At 44.7% G+C, this 20,428-nt stretch overlaps 1 protein-coding gene across 1 annotated transcript; it reads left to right on the top strand.

The window, feature by feature from the left end:
• The first annotated feature begins 6,807 nt into the window (after positions 1-6,807).
• Positions 6,808-7,769, top strand: LOC136510005 (uncharacterized). Its single transcript, XM_066504581.1, has one exon. It carries the CDS (start codon positions 6,990-6,992, stop codon positions 7,476-7,478), a length of 489 nt encoding a protein of 162 aa, XP_066360678.1. The 5' UTR covers positions 6,808-6,989; the 3' UTR covers positions 7,479-7,769.
• Positions 7,770-20,428: the final 12,659 nt, after the last annotated feature.

The following is a 20,428-nucleotide window of genomic DNA, read 5'->3' as shown; positions in this document are numbered from 1 at the left end:
GGACCGCGACATGAACTGGAGGATCATCGAGGACGACGAAGCCCTCCCGCACTTCACCTGGGCAAGCCAAAACATCACTGCTATGGTGGCCTTGCTTCGGAGGCTTCCAGGGCCCGCGACACCTGAAGATCGCCGGGCCCATCGCGAGATTCGCACTCTACTCGAGCGTGCGGTGGCGTAATAGGTCGAAAGCTCATAGTCTCGACGATGCGAGCTCGATGCCAGCCAGCGCACGCCCTCAGAGCAACCCAATAGGGATGTGTTTGTCCACCAGGCATAGCAAGACGGTAGGCCACGCCCCGCGGTCCTGGTGCATGAGCGTCTCAGCCTCCATCGTGACGCGTGCGACACCGTCGACACCCGTAGATGTACCCACGGCGATGCAAGGGAGGAGGCTGGCCGCGGCTACCACCCTCGTCATGGTGGACGTTATGACAGTGGCGAAGACCAAAGCCTGAGCCTCGACTTGCCGGGACCTTAGGCCTTTGGCTGACACATCCTCAACGAAGCCTTCCCACCGCGGTACTGACCGTCGACCAATATCCTGAAATACTCTAGGGAAATGAAGCCCGGACTATAGCTCAAGGATTATCGGCTTGCTTGCCAAACCGGTGGAGCGGATAATGACGATTTCATTATCCACAACCTTCCATTATTCCTGGCCGATTCGACGCAAACGTGGTTAGAACACCTTTTACCCAATCGAATCCAAAGTTGGTGGACCTAAAAAAGATTTTCATGGGAAACTTTTAGGACACATACGCACGTCCTATGATCCCATGCGATCTCAAAAACTACCAACAGAAGTCTAAGGAAACTCTTCGTGGGAACATCCGATGCTTCTCCAGGCAACGCAACGAGCTACCCAATGTCGCCGATGCCGACGTCATAGGAGCTTTTATGTCTAGGATCACTTGCGAGTCCCTGGTTCACAAGCGGGGATGTAAGGGCCCGTGAACCACCAAGGAGCTCCTCGACATCGCCACCAGCCACACCTTGGGCGAAGAGGCAGCCGAGGTGATTTTTGACCGCCTCAAAGGCAAGGCAAAGCAGGACGAGGACACCAGCGAAGGCGCCTCCAATCGTCCCAACAAGAAGAAGAACAAGCAGCGGCGTGAGGGCTCACTTGTGGACACTACCGACCGCAAGGGGGGGTCAAAAGTCCACCGAGGGTACCCCGGACCACTTTGAGAAGCTGCTCGAAGGGCCATGTCTGAACCATGCTTTCCCCATCAAGCACCTATACAAGGACTACGTCCTCATGAAACGGTTCTTGTCTGGTGGCTCCAACAAGGGGGAGCATAGGAAGGAGTCCAAACTGACCACAGATGACACCGAGGGGAAGGACGGTGGCTTTTCGACGCTGGATGGCTACCTCATGATCTTCAAAGGGTCGGTGGCCTATGACTCCAAGCACCACCAGAAGCTTACACGCCGCGAGGTCTATACGGCCAAGCTGGTCGCGCCTACCTTCCTCCGATGGTCGAAGTCCGCCATAACCTTTGATCAAACCAACCACCCAGAAAGCATCCCATAGCTAGGAAGATATCCGCTTGTGGTCGACCTGATCATTAGCATGAAGCGGCTCATCAAGGTGCTGATGGATGGAGGCAGCAGCCTCAACATCATATATGCTAAAATGCTCGACGCCATGGGCATCGACCGAGCACGCATCCGATCGACCGGGGTGCCTTTCTACAACATTGTGCTAGGAAAGTAGGCCATACCACTTGGGTAGATCGATCTGCTCGTCACCTTCAGGGATCCTACCAATTACAAGATGGAGACCCTTACCTTCGAGGTGGTCTTGTCCCACGGAACCTACCACGCCATCCTAAGACGTCCATGCTATGTGATCTTCATGGCCGTCCCCAACTACACCTATCTAAAGTTGAAGATGCTAGGTCCATGCGGGGTCATCACCATCGACACCTCCTTCCAGCGCGCCTACGAGTGCGAGGTCGAGTGCTGCGAACACACCACGACAATTGTCGCCTCCAAAGAGCTTGTGGCCATCAGGGAGGAGATCATCGAAGAAATGTCTGACCTTAAGTGGTCGGCTGGGTCTTTCAAGCCTATAGAAGGCGCCAAAGAGGTCCTCATAGACCCTAGTGGCTCCGAGGGCAAAGTGGTGCATATTAGCACCACGCTTTCCTCCGAATAGGAAAGCGCGCTCGTCGACTTCCTCCGTGCCAATAGAGACATCTTTGCGTGGAGACCCTTGGACATACCATGCATTCCAAGAGAAGTCACCGAGCACGCCTTGAAGACACTCGAGCCATCAAGGCAAGTGATGCTAGCTCAACCCCTCCGGTTGCGGAAACCGTGGACGGGGTGACGATCACAAAGACGAGCCGACACTCGACCGGACCCCTGCTACGCGCGGGGGCTCAAGAAAAGTTGGGCTCACAAGGAGACCGAATGTGCGGTTGCAGAACGATGGCTCAGATCCTAGGGAGGGGGTACGAACCAAAACTAAGAATAACGTTTATAAAATAAAAAAATGCTTTCTCCTACCAGTTTCGCTATCATCTTCTTGATCTTTAGTGAAACCTGACCCCAGCAGCGGCAAAGGGTCGGGTCTCACTCGGGGGCTGATATGGGTATATATATACCCTTTCTAAAATAGTCGCCATGCCCGACCCCTTTCTCACGTTAAAAACCTAGAGACAAGATTTGCGGAAATGAACGACTGAGTAAGGCTGGTCGGACTGCAAGAAACCTACGCCCCAGCGGCTACGACACTCTTGCTTACTAGCATGATCAGAGTTTCTCACACGCACCTTGAGCTCTACAATCTTAACAACAGGAAGGGTCGGAGCACTTTACCCCTTTTACACATAAAAAGGGGAGAAAGAACAAATTTGTTCAACCAAAATGAAAGAACAGACTTGTTCAAATGAAACAAAGGGGATGGAACTTGTCCATTTATTACAAAATGACCGCCCGACCTATTTAACTAACTAGCCCCTCCGGGGAGAACTATGACTTCTATCCTGTCCGCCAGGTCCTGCGAAAGGGGAGCCACCGCCGTTTCCATCTCCTCTAGCTCGTGGACTTCATAACCGGGCGCATAGTCATGGCTCATCGCTTCCAAATCGATGTTGTCCCCATAATGAGAACGAGCAATCACAAAGGACTAATTGACCCTGGCGTGAAGAGCATTCCTCTCGAGCTGGCGCACCTGAGCTGTGATCTCGACGGCATGAGCCGCGAATGAGCTAGTCCCCTCTGACCGCACCACCTCAAGGGCACCTTTAGTATGAGGGGTAGAAAGGGATGGGCCTACTAGCGGCTAGTACCCAGGCGCATAAGTGTCGTGGGCATTCCGGCCCACGTTTGAGTCTCGGCCGGATACGATCCATGGTTTTTCCTCGAAGAAAGGCAGAGAGCCCTCGGGACCGGTCGAACCGACCCGAGAACTATATGGATTGACCGCTGAGAATCTAGAGTCGATCACCAGCTAACCCAAGCTGGACCCCCATGAACGGGATGCCGGTGCCCCACTCGGACTAGCCCGTTAATAGCTCACCGAGCACCATGATTCGTCCATAGAGGAAAATCATGGCACGGCTCAGCCCCTCTATTTTTATCAGAAAAAATGCTTGAGGGAAGATGATCACAAAGACAAGCCAACCCTCGACTGGACCCCTGCTACGAGAGGGGGCTCGAGGAAAGTTGGACTCGCAAGGAGACCGAATGTGCGGTTGCAAAACGACAGACCCCCATAGGGGTCGAAATCAGGAAAGACCTTTTCTGACCCACCAAATCTCACGACTATACCCTTGAGGGGTCCTATCACGACGAAAGGGAATCGCCATCCCCATGACACACCATGGGCGACAAAAGAAGGCCAATGCCCTCAGAGTCCTCCCATTCAAAAAAGTCTTCGAAGGAGTATTCTACTCCTCCATAGGCTCGGGGGCTACTATCGGGGACCAATACTAAGGTACCCGAAGAGGAGGAGCTAATGGTCATCAACATTGATTTATCTGAGCAGTTAAGAGCGTGACTATAGCTCCAATAGACCCCAGGTGCGCAGGCTCTGCCTCGTCCGACCTTTGGGTCGGGGCCCCGCCTCGCCCGACCTCTGGACCAGGGGCTCCGTCTCGCCCGGCCTCTGGGTCGAGGGCTTCATCTCGCTCGACCCTAAGGCGTGGCTCCTAACAGAAGCCCGTACCGCCACCAACCACTACGGGCTAGAAAGTACAACCCAAGGTCAAACTTCTAGCATCGTGTAGGGAACGGGCACATCTCAACATGACCCATGTCCACGACATGTCACTCCAAGGAACTCACATCACCAACAGTGATGGATGTGTGGTCACTATGCTGCCTACTCCCTGTATGGCCGCTGACCACCACGTTGGTTCGTCGCGTCGCCCACCGAGACGGAATGGGACATCACGACCCGCTGACAACGTCGGGGCGTGTCATCAGCGGCGAATAGGCGCCCCGCGTGGAGCTGTCTCTATCACCATCTGCAGTGTCGGCAGGACCCACATAAAGGAGAAGAAAGGCCCGGTGGTCCTGGAAGCCTTCCTCTCCTTGGCTCTTCTCCCTCTTTCTCTCTGTGTAACCTGCTCTTCCCCTTCGTCTATAAAAGGGGAAACAGGACGTCCCAGGAGAGGGGACGGTGATTCACCACTCTACATGGCTGTAGACATCAAAACACATGCCCTAACACGCCTTAGGAGCACACGCACATCAGAGACTTAGGACCTATCTCTCTCTCCCTCGTTTCTAACCCTACTATAAACTTTTAGTGCTAGTAACACGAGCAGTAGCGACGAACTAGACGTAGGGACTTTCTGCCTGAACCAGTATAAACCTCGTGTCCTCTAAGCACACCATTCGAGCCAGACGCGTAATACTAGAAATTTACTAGTTGGTAACTTAAAACACCGACAATAATATTATATCTAGTTTCTTTCATCTTCTTCTTCCCCAATGGCATCCCTCACGCCGGAGCCAAAGTGCAATCCTTATGCCAAATCCAACAACCAACCCCTAAACATTGGACATACCACAATATCCAACGCTTCGGAAGAACTAGTCTAAAACGCATCTGAATCGATGAAAGAAAATATCGGCAGTTGCATCGTTGGGATCAGCATAGGATGCAGACTCATCACCTTTCAACCTTCAAATCCTCCCTGTGACCAACGACAATGAGATCGATGACCTGAAGTAGCTGTCTTCGTTGCAGGCGTCCAGAAGCATCACTCCCCTTGAAGATAATGGCCACAACTTGGCCGCATGCCGATGAAATTGATGCCTACAACGGCGATGTCATCATGGCAATCATCAAAATCGTCTCAAGAAACACTACCCTGAACGAAAATCATCTGATTTTGCAAGAAGATTTATTTGGATATGAACCCTAAGCAACTGGAAAAAAAACTACGGAAAATTAAAGAGATGGGTCTCCTCCCCTTCTTATCCTCGACAAACGCGCCATAGAGGAAGAAGGAGAGGGGGCCTTGGCAGAAGCGTGGTGACACGCGAGGAAAGCAAGGGCGACGGCGGCGTTTCCTTGGCCCTAGGCGGGGCTCGTATGGATACGACCGAAATTGATGTAGAGTTATCTTAATAGTGTTTTCATCTTTTGCATTGATGACTTTGTTGGTCCATTGCTTTTTAATACTATTGATGTAAGAGAAAGGGTGAAAATAGACTAGTGGTCTTTAAATTTATCTAAGATATCATCGAGCCCCCCCCCCCCCCCCCCCCAAACTATTAGTTCAAAGTTTGTTGTCCCTAATAAACATACAAGGTATCCCATAGCATCGTGTTCTTCCATGTTCTCTCTCTAGTCCAAGTCAGTTGGCAAAATTGTCAAAGGGTTGAACTTTTGTTTTCAACATTTGCAATCCACTTATAGTAAGTTCACAGATGCAAGACCGCGAATTAATATTTGGATAGTTCATGGAGTTGAATAGTACTTCATCCGTCCCCAAAAAAAGTGTCGCTTAGAGTTCTGCGCAGGTCAAACTTTTAAAATTTTAACTAGATTTATAAAAAAATATTAGCAATTTGTAGCTCCAAATAAGTTTCTTGTAAAAATAATTTCTTATATATATTTGATTAAAGTTAAAAATATTTGAATTCTCAAAAAATGAGAATAACACTCTCTTTGTGGGACGGAGGGAGCGCACATCTATAGACAAGTTTAAGGATCATTGGTGTATTATAGTCTAAGAGAAAATCATGTGTTTCTAGAGTTAAGGGGCAAAATATGAGCTGAAGATTGCAAGGCGTACAATTTCAACGTCCATCATGTAAAAATATAATTAAGGCTAGAATAGTTCATATATGGAGACACAACCATGGGTGATGAACTGGACCGTTAGTAGATTTTTACTGATAGAGTCTACTCACTTAGATTCAAGTCCTCTGTTGGCAATTGGCATGACGCTTGCAATTTATTTCAACAAAAAATCGACGCTATTTTTCCATGGGTGTCTGTGGTTAGTAGTGACTTTATCAATCAGTCTATATATCGAAGGTGCTACGGGTAGATGTACATACGTGCGTTTATAGAACTGAGTGAATGTACATTGATTTATATGAGCATATTGTGTTCTCAGAAAAGAAACGAAGTGCAAGACCATGGGTAGACTTGGCCAATTTCCCCCATCTCCTCCCCCAGTTCCCCACCCCCACATGGCTACCATCAATTCTCAGTGTACAAGGCGGAGTTCCACTTGGGTCTCAAACCAGAGCCACAATTTGTAAACACCCGTCTGTACCACGATCACGATAGGTGCACACTAATTCCTTCTTCCGTGCCCGTTGTCCTTTCATGGCTCCTAAATCGGGAAACTCATCCACTATCTTATAATACTCCCCATCCCTCTCCCAGCACACAGCATCGCCACTACTCCCTCCACCATCCCCTGTGCACCTGCAGCACCATTAGCCCCTTCGATCATCAGCTCGGTTCTCTGATCCGTAGATCGATCTATCGGTCGGTCGGCCGGCCGGCTATGGACGGGCCGGGGATTCGCAGGAAGCAGTACGGTTTCAAGAGCAATGCTCACCAAGGCGCGGGCGCGGTGACCAGCACCAGCTCGGGCAAGCGCAAGGGGAAGGCTTCTGCCGGCGGCGGAAAGAAGCCACCGATCAAGGTGGTGTTCATCGGCAACCCCGTGCGGGTGACGACCAGCGAGGCGGGCTTCCGCGCGCTGGTGCAGGAGCTCACCGGCCGCCACGCCGACCCGTACAAGTACAGCGGCGGCGGCAGCAGCAGCGGGGGCAGCCCCGTGGAGCCGCAGCATCAGGCGGGCGCGATGCTGCTGCCCAGCCCTGTCAGCACCCCGTCATCGGACGCCGCCTCCGCCTCCGCTGCCGGCGCGATCCAAGTCTCAGTGCCGGCTTACGACGACGACGACAGCTTCGCGCCGCAGCTGATCGACAACAGCTACTCCGCGTTCTCGCCGCCGACGTTCCTCTACGGCCCGCACGGCGAGCTGTGATTCCAATCCTGTATGTATGAGTTGTATTGCATTTAACTAGCTCATGAGCATGATGTGTATCGTATGTGCATGCGCAGGCTCGATCGTAGATAAGTATAATAAACTAGAATGAAGAAATCTGTACGCTAGCTAGCTGCTAGTTAGAAACGCAATCTCTGTCATGCTGCTGCCATCGGCAAAGTAGTGACACACTAAGCTGCTACAGTATCTCCAAATTAATTGGTGGTGCTTACGGTGTGTGGGAGCCACATAATCTTTGCTTGGAAGCCAATTGTACAATGATGAAATGGTAATGGGATTGGTAAGTATTTTTAGTTAACAATTCACTTTGGTGCTAATTATTGGTTCCTCTTGTTTGAAACACTCAGGGCCCCCGGGAGAATCAGATTCCTCTCCCACTCTTTTTACAAACTGCCTTCTCATTGTTGATCCGTATTTGACACATATATACTATACATGCAGAGGAATGACATGAAAGATTGCTAGATTTTGTTTCAAAACTTAATTAGTGCTCGGTATGTGTCTAGTACTGGCTATGGCTGAATGGCTATATATGATATATCTCTAGTAGTCTAGCTCTAATTTGGAGGGGAAAACGGAAAATGTAATTCTGAGTATGACTCTGCTTCACGCCGAGATGCTAATTAATTAAATTAATTTCGTCACTGAACGGAAGGAATGGGACTTTTTTATCCCCATCGCTGCTGGTTTGTTCCTTAAAAAACTCAAGGACCGTTTGCATTTCATGTATGTATGATAGATATTGCTGCTCACTGGAAGAATTATGTACAGGAAGAAAAAAATAGTTGCAATATGTCTGCATTTTACTTGGGTAACATAGATTGCTACAACTTGTTGGTTGATTGCTGGACTCAACTATACACTGCAGTACATGAAAACTAACCTAGCTAAGAGAAATCTCAGAAATTAAGCTTTCCGCTGCAAAGCTCCAAGGCTTATTTCAAATGTAAGCTAAGGCCCTGTTCGGCTGGCTAGAAAAACGGCTGATGTTGATGCTGATACTGATGCTGTTTTGTTGTGAGAGAAAAACACTGTTATTTCGCTGAAACGGTACGGCTGATAAGTTCAAGCGAACATGGTCTAAATTATGATTGGCTGGGGGTGATAAACATATATATATTTGTTAAAGGTTTAGCCCTTGATCATTGCGCGGTAGCTAATTGTTTAAATTCATTTTTATTTTGACTCATCCACAGTTAGTTTTGTTAGCTCAACATTTCCTTCTAAAATAAAATATCTGACATAAAATTACAGCCAGCGTATCAATGATTTTGGAATAATGCTACGATACGGTTTTGCCTTGATTTGCATACACTTTGTTTCATTTCACATGTCATTGTGTATGTTAATTAAGCATTCTCTAGTGTAAAATCTTATCTCAACTTCTCATTCCTAATTCAGTCGTGCGTGATGCTTTTTTAGTTTTTCTAAAAGGGAATGCATGGCTTCAATCTTTATCAGCTTCTTGCTCACGTGAGGTAGCATATACCTATGAACCATGCCAGAAGACTCCCCCAACGGTTTTCTTTGCAAGTAGTCAAAGGTGTGCGGTTGTTACATAGAAGTGTTCTCCATACTTGTACATATATAATACATATAATTAGTTTGTTGGCAATTTATATTGTTGGAGTTGAGTGACCTCTTGGTAAAAGTGTAAGACGGTCGATGATTGAGTCCAAAGTCACATGTGCATTTTGATCGGGACTCCAACAAGTTATGGTCGCAACCCGCAGCATAACAATATAAGGGCTTCACCAACGCAAGGTAACAAAAGCATCGGCTTCAGAAAATTATTGCGTCCATATAGACATAGATAAGCTGAGACTGCTACTTTTCCAGCACAAGCACATGCTCTAACTTTACCACGACCTGCAAAAACTGACAATACTTCTCCCTCGCTCACTCTCTTTTGGACGATCGCTCTCTCCCGACTCTCGAGGCCATATAGCAGCCTCTGTAGGTCAAACTGACACCTGCAGTGCACCCAACATCTACACACTGACATCCGAGCCTAGTTAGCCTCACAAAGCCACTAACAAATTAAGTCGCCACGTTGGTGCTAGCCTAAGGGGCACCCGCGGCCTTCATGTGACCAACACTCACGTTAGGATAGCCACACGCCCACACTCAGTCACAGAACCGGATCCGCCACTAAGTGTTGTTAGTGACAAAAGGCCCGTCCTGAACTGTTGCTTGTCGCCACCACTCAAAAACATCGATCGTCCTGGAACTTATTCGGAACTATTTTTCAGTTATAAAATAGTATTTTTTTCATAACATTTCAGTATAAGCAACAGTATAAGTCAAATTTTAGCATAAGCGAACAGGGTGCATACCTTGATCCCTTACACCGAGTACTCCGACCCCTCACGCGTTTTCGTTAAGGAGGCACGTAAACTTCAGTTTGCCCTAACTAATTGTATCATCCTTGAACAATGAAAGGTCCTAAATGGCTAGAGGAAGTGAATAGCCTATAAAAATTTTCTACAAACATACTAGAACAAGTGGTTAGTAACTTAAATGACGAAATGTAATTTTGCTCTAACTCTACAAGGGTTGCAAGCCACCTATCCAATAATTCTAGTTGCTATGATCACTAGACACAAACAATGGCTATGTCATTACTCACTACGAGCTCTTAACAAGTCTACACTAAAGAGCTCTACTAGGTGACCACCCCGAGGCAAACTCTTCCATTAGCTGCGATTTCGTTTCTCGATTCGATCCACAAGCAGTCTAACTCTCTTTTCCAAGCGTTGCTAACCCTCAAAGTGTTTTCTCAAAACATGTTAGAGCCAAGTTAGCATTTCTCAAAATATTTTCGCTTGCTCTCCGATGTGCACTAGGCCTAAATGCAATGCATGAAGTTCAACACCTAGTGGCAATAGATGACCAAATTATCTAGTTAAAACCCCCTCTTAATAGTACGACCATCTATCCTAAATATGATAACACTCTCTAAAGTGTCTTGATCACCGAAACAAAACCCCTATTTATAACATTGCCTTGATCTCCATACGGTTTTGTTTTTCTCTTTCTTCTTTTCCAAGTGATCATCATCACATGTGGCCATCTTCATTATTTTATGTGATCATCATCACTAATTGAGTACCACCATGCTCCATACTTGGATTGCACCAACCTAGCTCATATCACATCTCATGACAAAGGTTAGTGCATAGGTTTCATCAATTATCCAAAACCAAACAAGGGCTTTCAATCTCCCCCTTTTTGGTAATTAATGATAGCCTATTTACAAAGATATTCAATAAAATCTTTTTGGATTCATGTTGCTTGCACAAGCATATTACCATGTGTAAAGGTTATGGACAAGTTTCATAAACCCAAAATTGGTAGCATTAGCTCCCCTACATATGTGCAAAGAGTTTGGATTTGAAAGCTTGCACATATGCATAGATTAGGAAGTGTGGGGAAGTAATGTCTGCCAAATGATGCTAAGGTGTAAAGAATGGACCTTTGAAGGGTGATACCAATCGGAGTTGCCATTTGTACACCATCCTTAGCACCATTAGTAACTAGACATTCACAAAAACTAGAAAACCCCGTGAGATCAAAATTATATGAAAGGGTCTAGTTTTTACAAGATAAGCACAAGTCTAGTTACTCTTCCTATGCATGCTAGTGCTTCATTCATCATTCAAGTTACTACTAGCATACACCACACAAGCATGAATATGAAATTTAAAACTTGTGTCATGCAAGCAAACATATGTAATGCACATACAAATACAACATACAAGTTTATGAGCTTGCTTCCCCTACTTGTGTGCTTCAAATTTTAATTGATTCCCCTACAAAATCATTTTATTTGTTTGCTCCCCCTATCTCTTGCTATCTTTGTGAATCTTTGTGAATTTCTCTACCCCTTTGTCAACAATTAGCACAAAAGGTGAGCTCAAAATTTGGATAGGTTGGGGTGAAACCATGTTAAATGAGGATCATTTTCCCAATTTGGTTTAATATAGATCACTTGCAAAAGATATTTAACTCGGTTTGATCCAAGGGTAAGCTTCTTCACACCTCCAAATAAGGGTTATCATGCACCATGTTGAGTTAAACACTTATAGCTCATTTTCTAGATTAAACACTAGGTTCACAAGCCCACAAACATGTCATATGTTACCACTAGATCATTTCAAGCATACACGCAATAGTGGTACCATACAAGTATTAAATTCATTTGATTTTCATGAATGAGCCTAAGACATGTGAGGAATTACTAGATGTACTAAACAAGCCCTTAGCAATGGATGAATGACATGTCAAACAACTTTACCTTGCTTTGCTCGAAGAAAAGGCATGCCATATATGGGGGTGCATCAACACATATTAGAGAAGTCAAGTATGTTCAATTCATTCCTTAGCATGCAAAACCTCTTCTCATCAAGTGGCTTGGTAAATATATCGGCAAGTTGATCATCGGTGCCCACACTTTTAATGCAAATGTCCCTTTTTATTGGTGATCTCTTATGAAATGATGGCGGACATCAATGTGCTTTGTTCTTGCATGTTGAACCGGATTGTTGGTGAGCTTGATTGCACTCTTATTGTCACATAGCAATGGCACTTGCTTGAACTTGATTCTAAAATCACTCGAAGTAGCCTTCATCCAAAGTAATTATGCACAATAACTACCGGCCGAAATATACTCTACTTCGGCGGTTGAAAGTGATACACTATTTTGCTTCTTTGATGACCAAGACACAAGTGATCTTCCCAATAGTTGACATGTGCTCGATGTGCTCTTTCTCTCAACTTTGCATCCCGCGTAATCAGAGTCCGAATATCCAATCAACTCAAATCTTGCTCCTTTGGGATACCACAATCCAACATTTTGTGTATGCTTCAAGTACCTCAATATTCTATTAGTTGCCTTCAAATAACTTTATCTTGGTGAGGTTTGAAATCTAGCACACATGCATACACTAAACATCACATCCGGCCTTAAAGCGGTCAGATAGAGTAGGCTTCCAATCATAGACCGATACATCTTTTGATCCACCATATTTCCACTTGCATCACTATCCAAGTTTCCATTTGTCCCCATTGGTGTACTAATTGACTTTGCATCATTCATTCCAAATTTCTTGAGCATGTCTTTGATGTACTTGCCTTGACTAACAAATGTATCATTCTTCAATTGCTTAATTTAAAGACCAAGGAAGTAACTAAGCTCTCCGATCATGGACATTTCAAACTCATTAGCCATAATCTTTCCAAACTCTTCAGAAAAATCTTGATTGGTTGATCCAAATATGATGTCATCAACATAGATTTACAACACAAACAAGTAATTGCCTATCTTCTTGGTGAAGAGAGTGGTGTCAACCTTATCCATCTTAAACCCTTTAGAGAGCAAGAAATCTCTTAATCTCTCATAACATGCTCTAGGTGCTTGCTTCAAACCATACAATGCCTTTCTTAGCTTGTAAACATGGTTGGGCTTCTTCACATCTTCAAAACCGGGAGGTTGCTCAACATATACTTTTTCATTGATGTAGCCATTGAGAAATGCACTCTTCACTAACCCAATCAACATCCAACAAAGCTTCATCTATCTTCTTTGGTTCAATGGATGACACAAATGAGAAATATTCATAAAATAATACCAATCTTGATCTTGTTTGTACACCTCTTGAGATATCTCTAATTATAGAGTCCAAATGATGATCTCTTGCAATATTGGTTGGTTGGAGCACTTGCACTTGATTGCTTGCATTTGACTGATCATTTGGTTGAGATGATGAACTAGTCACTTGTTGATCTTGCACTTTGTCATCACTAGCACTTGCTTGATCATGATCATGATCATGATCATGAGAGCCACTAGCTTGCACATTTGAATTAGAGAGCACTTGATTCTTGTCATCTTCAACATCAATCACCTCTCTAGGCCTTATATCACCAATGTCCATGTTCTTTATTGCATTAACCAATTGAGTGCCTCTCATATCATCTATATTCTCATCTTCCTCTTGGGAACCTTTGGTTTCATCAAATTTCACATCATGAACCTCCTCAAGAGTACCACTAGCCAAATTCCAAACTCTATAAGCCTTGCTAGTAGTGGAGTAATCAAGCAAGAAACCTTCATCACATTTCTTCTCAAACTTGCTCAATCTTGTGCCTTTCTTCAATATATAGCATTTGCAAATAAAAACCCAAAAGTATGTAATATTGGGCTTTTATTATTCAAGAGCTCATATGGGGTCTTCTCCTTCAATGGATGACAATAGAGTCAGTTGCTATAGTAGCAAGCCGTGTTGATTGCTTCGGTCCAAAATGAATGACTCACATTGTACTCACTTAACATTGATCTTGCCATGTCAATCAAGGTTCTATTCTTCCTCTTAACTAGGCCATTTGATTGAGGAGTGTACTTGGTCGAGAATTAATGCCTAATTCCAAACTCATTACAAAGCTCATCAATTCTTGTATTATTGAACTCACTTCCATTGTCACTTCTCACTTTTTTATGGTTGTTTCAAACTCATTGTGAATTCTCTTGATGAATGTTTTGAAGGTTGCAAACACATCACTCTTGTTAACAAGAAAGAACATCCATGTATATCTAGCGAAATCATACACTATCACAAATCCATATTTGTTTCCATAAATACTAGTATATGTGGTTGGTCCAAACAAGTTTATGTGCAACAACTCAAATGCTTTGGATGTGCTCATCATGCTCTTCTTAGGATGTGTGTTGCCAACTTATTTTCTGGCTTGACATGCACTACAAAGCTTATCCTTCTCAAATGTGACATCTTTCAAGCCTCTAACTAGGTCATACTTAATCAACTTGTTCAATTGTTTTATTCCAACATGACCAAGCCTTCTATGCCATAACCAACCCATGCTAGACTTAGTGAGCAAATATGTTGACAATTGAGCTTATGTAGTATTGAAATCAACCAAGTATAGATTCTCATATATAAAACCTTTGAATATCAAGTTAGAACCATCTACACTTATGATCTCTACATCATCCACACTAAATATGCATTTGAAACCAAGATCACATAATTGAGCTACCGATAATAGGTTGAAGTTCAAGCTCTCTACTAGTAGCACATTGGAAATGCTCAAGTCATTGGATATTGTAATCTTACTAAGCCCCTTGACCTTGCCTTTACCATTGTCCCAAAATATTGTGCTATCAACCCCATTGTCATCATTTGAGTTGATTGAATTGAACATTCTTGGATCACCAGTCATGTGTTGTGTGCACCCACTATCAAGCACCCAATACCTTCCTCCAACTTTATAGTTTACCTACAAAATAAAATCAATTCTTTTTAGGTACCCCAACTTGCTTGGGTCCTTGAAGGTTAGTTACTAAGGTCTTTGATACCCAAATGGCTTTCTTCTTTGAGCCCACAATAGGTGTACCAATGAACTTAGCCTTCACATCATTCACACCCTTGGTAAGCATGTAACAAGAATTAAAACAAATTGAGGATACATTAGCATTGTTCTTGTTCTTGTTCTTTATGCAAGATTGTTCTAAGTGCCCTACTTGCTTGCATCTATTGCAAAACCGACCATTGCTCTTCACAAAGCTAGCTTTAGGAGTAGTAAAGGCCGCTTTGCCTTTCTAGGGGTATAGCCCAATCCCTCTTTGTTAAGAGAGAACCTTTGGCTACCCAAGCACTTTAACAAGCGGGCCTCACCGCCATAGGCCTTACCTAGGGCGTGAGTGAGCTCATCCACCTCTCTCTTGAGAGTCTCATTCTCAACCATTAGTGAGGCATTACAAGTGAAACCATCACTAGTAGTAGAGGTAGGAGTGGTAGCGGTGGTGGATGATGAGCTACAAGAAGGGTTAGTGGGAGCAACAACAATAGGTTCATAAAATGATTCTTCAATAATGTCACATGTTATGCCCACATCACATGATACTATGACCCTTTCCTTATCTTGTTCAAGAAGTAAGGAGTGAGCCTTTTCAAGCTTGGTGTGAGCTTTACCAAGCTTCTCATGGGCTTTCACTAGCCTCTCATGAGTAGCATTGAGCTCAACAAAGGATTTCACAAGAGCACTAAGCTTCTTTTGCAATTCTTTACACTTCTTGCTTTTCTTGTTAATTATTGAGTCGGCTTGTTCTAGCATGTTCATTAGTTGTTCATTTGAGAATTCATCATCATCACTATTATTTTCACTTTCACTATCATCATTTTCACTCTCATCATATTTTACCTTGGAGCCCTTAGCCATGAAGCATGATGGAGTGTCAAATGGTGAAGGCTTGTTGTTGATAGCAATGCTTGCTAGAGCCTTCTTCTTGGATGCCTTGTCATCATCACTTGAATCATCATTGGTGGAGGCATCACTATCCCATGTGACAACATAGGATCCACCCTTCTTCTTCTTCTTGAAGGTCATCTTCTTCCCTTTCTTCTCCTTCTTCTCTTTCTTGCTCTTCTTCTTCTCATTACCCTCATTGTCACTATTGTAGGGACCATCCGCTACAACATGATCGGGGCTCTTGCATTTGTAGCACAACCTCATATACTCCTTGTCCTTGAAGTGATCTCTTCTCTTCCTTGCACCATAGCCTTTCTTCTTCACCATCTTGCCAAACTTGCGCACAAAGAGAGCTAGTGCTTCATCACTATCATAATGAGAGCATTCTTCATCACTTGTTTCTTCCTTCTTAGCCTTGCCTTTGTTCTTGTTCTTGGATGATGAAGTGCTGGCCTTGAATGCTACACTCTTCTTCTTCTTCTTATCTTCCACCTTCACAAGCTCTTCACCATCACTATTGTATTGGTCCTCGGTCATCACATCACCAAGCACCTTATTTGGAGTGACATCCTTCAATCCACCTCTAAAGATGATAGTTCTCAATGTCTTGAATCTCTTTGGTAAACACATCACGAAGTTATGAGAGAAGTCCTCATCCTTCACCTTCTCACCCAAACTCTTGAGATCATTGATGATGACTTGTAGCCTAAGAACATCTCTAGAATGGACTCAACATACTTCATCTTGAAGTTTGATAGCTTGTCTTTGAGCATATAGAGCTTAGCACTTTTTATCATTGAAGTGCCCTCATATGTTTCTTCTAGTCTTACCCAAACTTCACTTGCCTTCTCAAGATCTTTGATTTGCTCAAACACTTTTGAATCAATGCCATTGTATATTGTGTTGAGTGCCATAGTGTTGCATTGATTGTTGATCTTGTCATTGTCGGTAAGATTGGTAGGGTCAATGATCACAAACTCATTCTCTACCACATCCCACACCTTATCATTGATTGAACCAAGGTACATCTTCATCCTTCTCTTCAAATAATCAAAACAGTGGTTTACCTCCAATATGGTTGAACACTATTTGAGCCATATTTTGCACCGAAGGTTGTTAAGCCTTGAACCAAATGGTGACAAGCTCTCAAAACTAATTACACTAAAGAGCTTGACAACTAGTTTGAAAGGAATATAAAAGAGTGAGTATGGTGATTATATCGCTGCGTCGAGGAATGAGCCAATCACAAGATAAAGACAATCCAATCACTAGGAGAAATCCAATCACACAAGAGACACAAGATTTTTCTCCTGAGGTTCACGTGCTTGCCGGCACGCTAGTCTTCGTTGTGTCGACCAGCACTAGGTGGTTCAGTGGCTAAGAGGTATTGCGTGAACCTTGTCCACACAATTGGACACCGTAAGAACCTACCCACAAGTGAGGTAGCTCAATGACATGAGCATTTTACTAGAGTTGCCTTTGGCGCTCTGTCGGGGAAGGCACAAGACCCCTCACAAGCAACCGATCGAGGCCAGAGATAATCACCAACTCCACTCAACGATCCTCCAATCACCGTGCTGTCTAGGTGTCGGCAAACACCAAGAGTAACAAGCTCATAACGAGCCCAAATCACCCAACTAGTGCCACAAGATGATGCAACTCAATGTAATGCACTAGAGGCTCTCCAATCTCACTCGAGATGATGAAATCAAGTGAACAAGTGAGTGGAGTGTGTGGCTCAGCTTCCAAAGGGTGTGCATAAGTGTATGAGGTGCTAAGAGAGGGGCCAAGGCCAGCAACACCCTCTATTTATAGCCACACAAGCAAATAGAGCCATTATACCCCTTGAAGGTGTTTCTGTGAGGTCACCGGATAGGGCGGTGCCTAGCACCGGACATGGCGGTGACCTGGCCAACGGTCAAATTCCAATGGCTAAAAACTAGTCATTGGGGCACCAGACAGGGTGGCGGTGACCACCCAGTCGAGCCCCCCGATTTTCCTGCTCTCTGGATAAAAGAGGCGGTGCACCGCCGCACCCATGGCGGTGACCATGGCGGTGCCCCCCTTTACTTTCGGTGCTCTCGGGTAAAGAGGGACGGTGGCACCGCCCTACCTATGGTGGTGACCAGACAGTGCACCGCCGTGCACCTGGTTGTCTACATCAGACACATCGGTGACCGCCCTCCAACACACTGCTCTCGGCCACCTCCAGGTGGGCACCACCCTAGGGGTGGTGGTGCCACTGGAATAGTGGCGGTGCCAGCCCTAGCACCAGTGCTTCTCTGCCTCAGCCAGCTAGTCATCGGACAGGCCAGGACGGTGCACCGTCACACACATGGCGGTGACCACCCCGAGGCAAACTCCTCCATTAGCTACAATTTCATTTCTTGATTCGATCCATAAGCAGTCTAACACTCTTTTCCAAGCATTGCTAACCCTCAAAGTTTTTTTCTCAAAACATGTTAGAGCCAAGTTAACATTTCTCAAAACATTTTCGATAAATATTTTCACTTGCTCTCCGATGTGCACTAGGCCTAAATGCAATGCATGAAGTCCAACACCTAGTGGCACTAGATGACAGAATTGTCTAGTTAAGAACCCCTCTTAATAGTACGGCCATCTATACTAAATGTGATCACACTCTCCAAAGTGTCTTGATCACCAAAACAAAATCTCTATTTATACCTTTGTCTTGATCTCCATAGGGTTTTGTTTTTCTCTTTCTTCTTTTCCAAGTAGAGCACTTGATCATCATCACATGTGGCCATCTTCATTATTTCATGTGATCATCATCACTAATTGAGTGCCACCATGCTTCATACTTGGATTGCACCAACCTAGCTCATATCACATCTCATGATAAAGGTTAGTGCATAGGTTTCATCAATTATCTAAAACCAAACTAGGGCTTTCAAACAATATAATGAATGTAATCCCAAGACGGTGTTCTTCTCGAATCTAGGTGTTCTAATCTTCTCTATTTTGGAATCTCACTCAACACAGTCACACAGATGTAGATATCCACAAATATCCATCCACACTCATCCCTGTATAGTGGTGGAGGACGGAGTAAAATCAAGGTACGACGAAGCTCAGAATTAAAGCACTCTATTCCTATCACTTATGCAAGATGCAATAATAGCCAACTACAAAATGTAGAAGACCACATAAAAATCGAGGAGAGGGGAATTTTAGGTATCCTAATCTAAGACCCAGTGATGTTCATGTGGTCATGCCAAGTCAAATAACTCGCCAAGGGCTTCCTATCCGTGCTAGGGTCCAAGGTGTTTTCTTGGTTATAGTTTGTAGTTCCTAGTTTGTATAGGCTCTCTGACGGGCCAGCCTTTTGTAGACGAGCCCGTGCAGGTTGATGGACCAAATGTTGGACCAACTATGTTTTTTGGGTTCCTGACGAACTCTCTCGACTCGCTTTCCCTTCGCTATAGTTTAGAAGAGCGAACCAAGGGCGACTTCTATCCCGGCGTCGATCTCAGTGGTTCCCCCTGGCTTCCGGCAGCCTCTTTAGTGCTGGAGGATGGGGGGAACCTCGATTTAGATGACCGGTGTATATATTCTACTCGATTAGGCTTGTATTAGGTAGAACAAGGTTCCTGTTACCCATGGCAGCGGTGTTGTTGTGTAGGTTCTTTTGCTTCCTCTGCTTCATCTCTGGTGGTGATGAAGGCGGATTTGGCGCTGGCACGTGCTTTGGCGAGGATCTGCCCAACATCTCCGGCGGTGAAAGTAGTGTTTCATCCCTCAAAGGTGGTTCTGGTGGTCAAGCATATGCCAGGAACATCCTTGTGAGGTTAGTTGTCCACCTTCTCGTGTGTAAGGGTTGGTGTTTTCTGTTCCCCATGTGGGTTTGTTGTTCGCCGTCTAGAGTTGGCCGGTGAGGCATTTTGCGTCAGATTCTTGCGACGACGAGGAGACGGTAGTTTGTCATACGTCGGTGCGTTCAATGACTTAACAGTACGTCTTTGACATGCTACTCATGGGCTCTTTAAAATTTGAAGATTCTTTGTTGATCCAAAAATCGGCCATTAGCTTCATCTTGGATCTTCTTCATTGCGGGAGGTGGAGAATGACCGAGCTGCGACAATAATGGCCGACGACAGCAACGGCAAAGGCCACTAGGTGGTCCTCTACAAGACTTGGATGTAATTTTTCTTTTCTTCAGGAGTGCCCTGTTGGGGGCTGGATGTAGAGGTACTTTTACTTTGATCCAACCCTTTTTTTAAAAAAAGAGGAAAATTCACCGTCGGTCCCTGAACTTGGCCGGTGGTGTCATCCAGGTCCCTGAATTTCGAAAGTAATATCTTTGGGTCCCTAAACTTGGCAGGCAGTGTCATCCAGGTCCCTAAACTTTCAAGGTGATCACCGCAGGTCCCTAAACTTGCCCGGCAATGTCATCCCAGTCCCTGAACTTTCAAGATGATCACCGCACGTCTCTAAACTTGGCAAGCAATGTCATCCCTGTCTATAAGTTGGTGTGGCACGATGACTGTACGTTAGACATGGATCCTCAATTAATCAATCATTATTTATATAATATTTATCATGAACATATAAATTATATAAAATAATTTACTTCAACAAAAATAAATTAATATATTAAAATAATTTGCAACAGAAAATATATTAGGTTTAAACTAAAATAG

The sequence above is a fragment of the Miscanthus floridulus genome, chromosome 16 (genome assembly GCF_019320115.1).
Source record: "Miscanthus floridulus cultivar M001 chromosome 16, ASM1932011v1, whole genome shotgun sequence".
NCBI lineage: Eukaryota > Viridiplantae > Streptophyta > Magnoliopsida > Poales > Poaceae > Miscanthus > Miscanthus floridulus.
The sequence above is the reverse complement of the archived record's forward strand: the minus strand, read 5'-3'. Positions and strand labels throughout refer to the sequence as shown.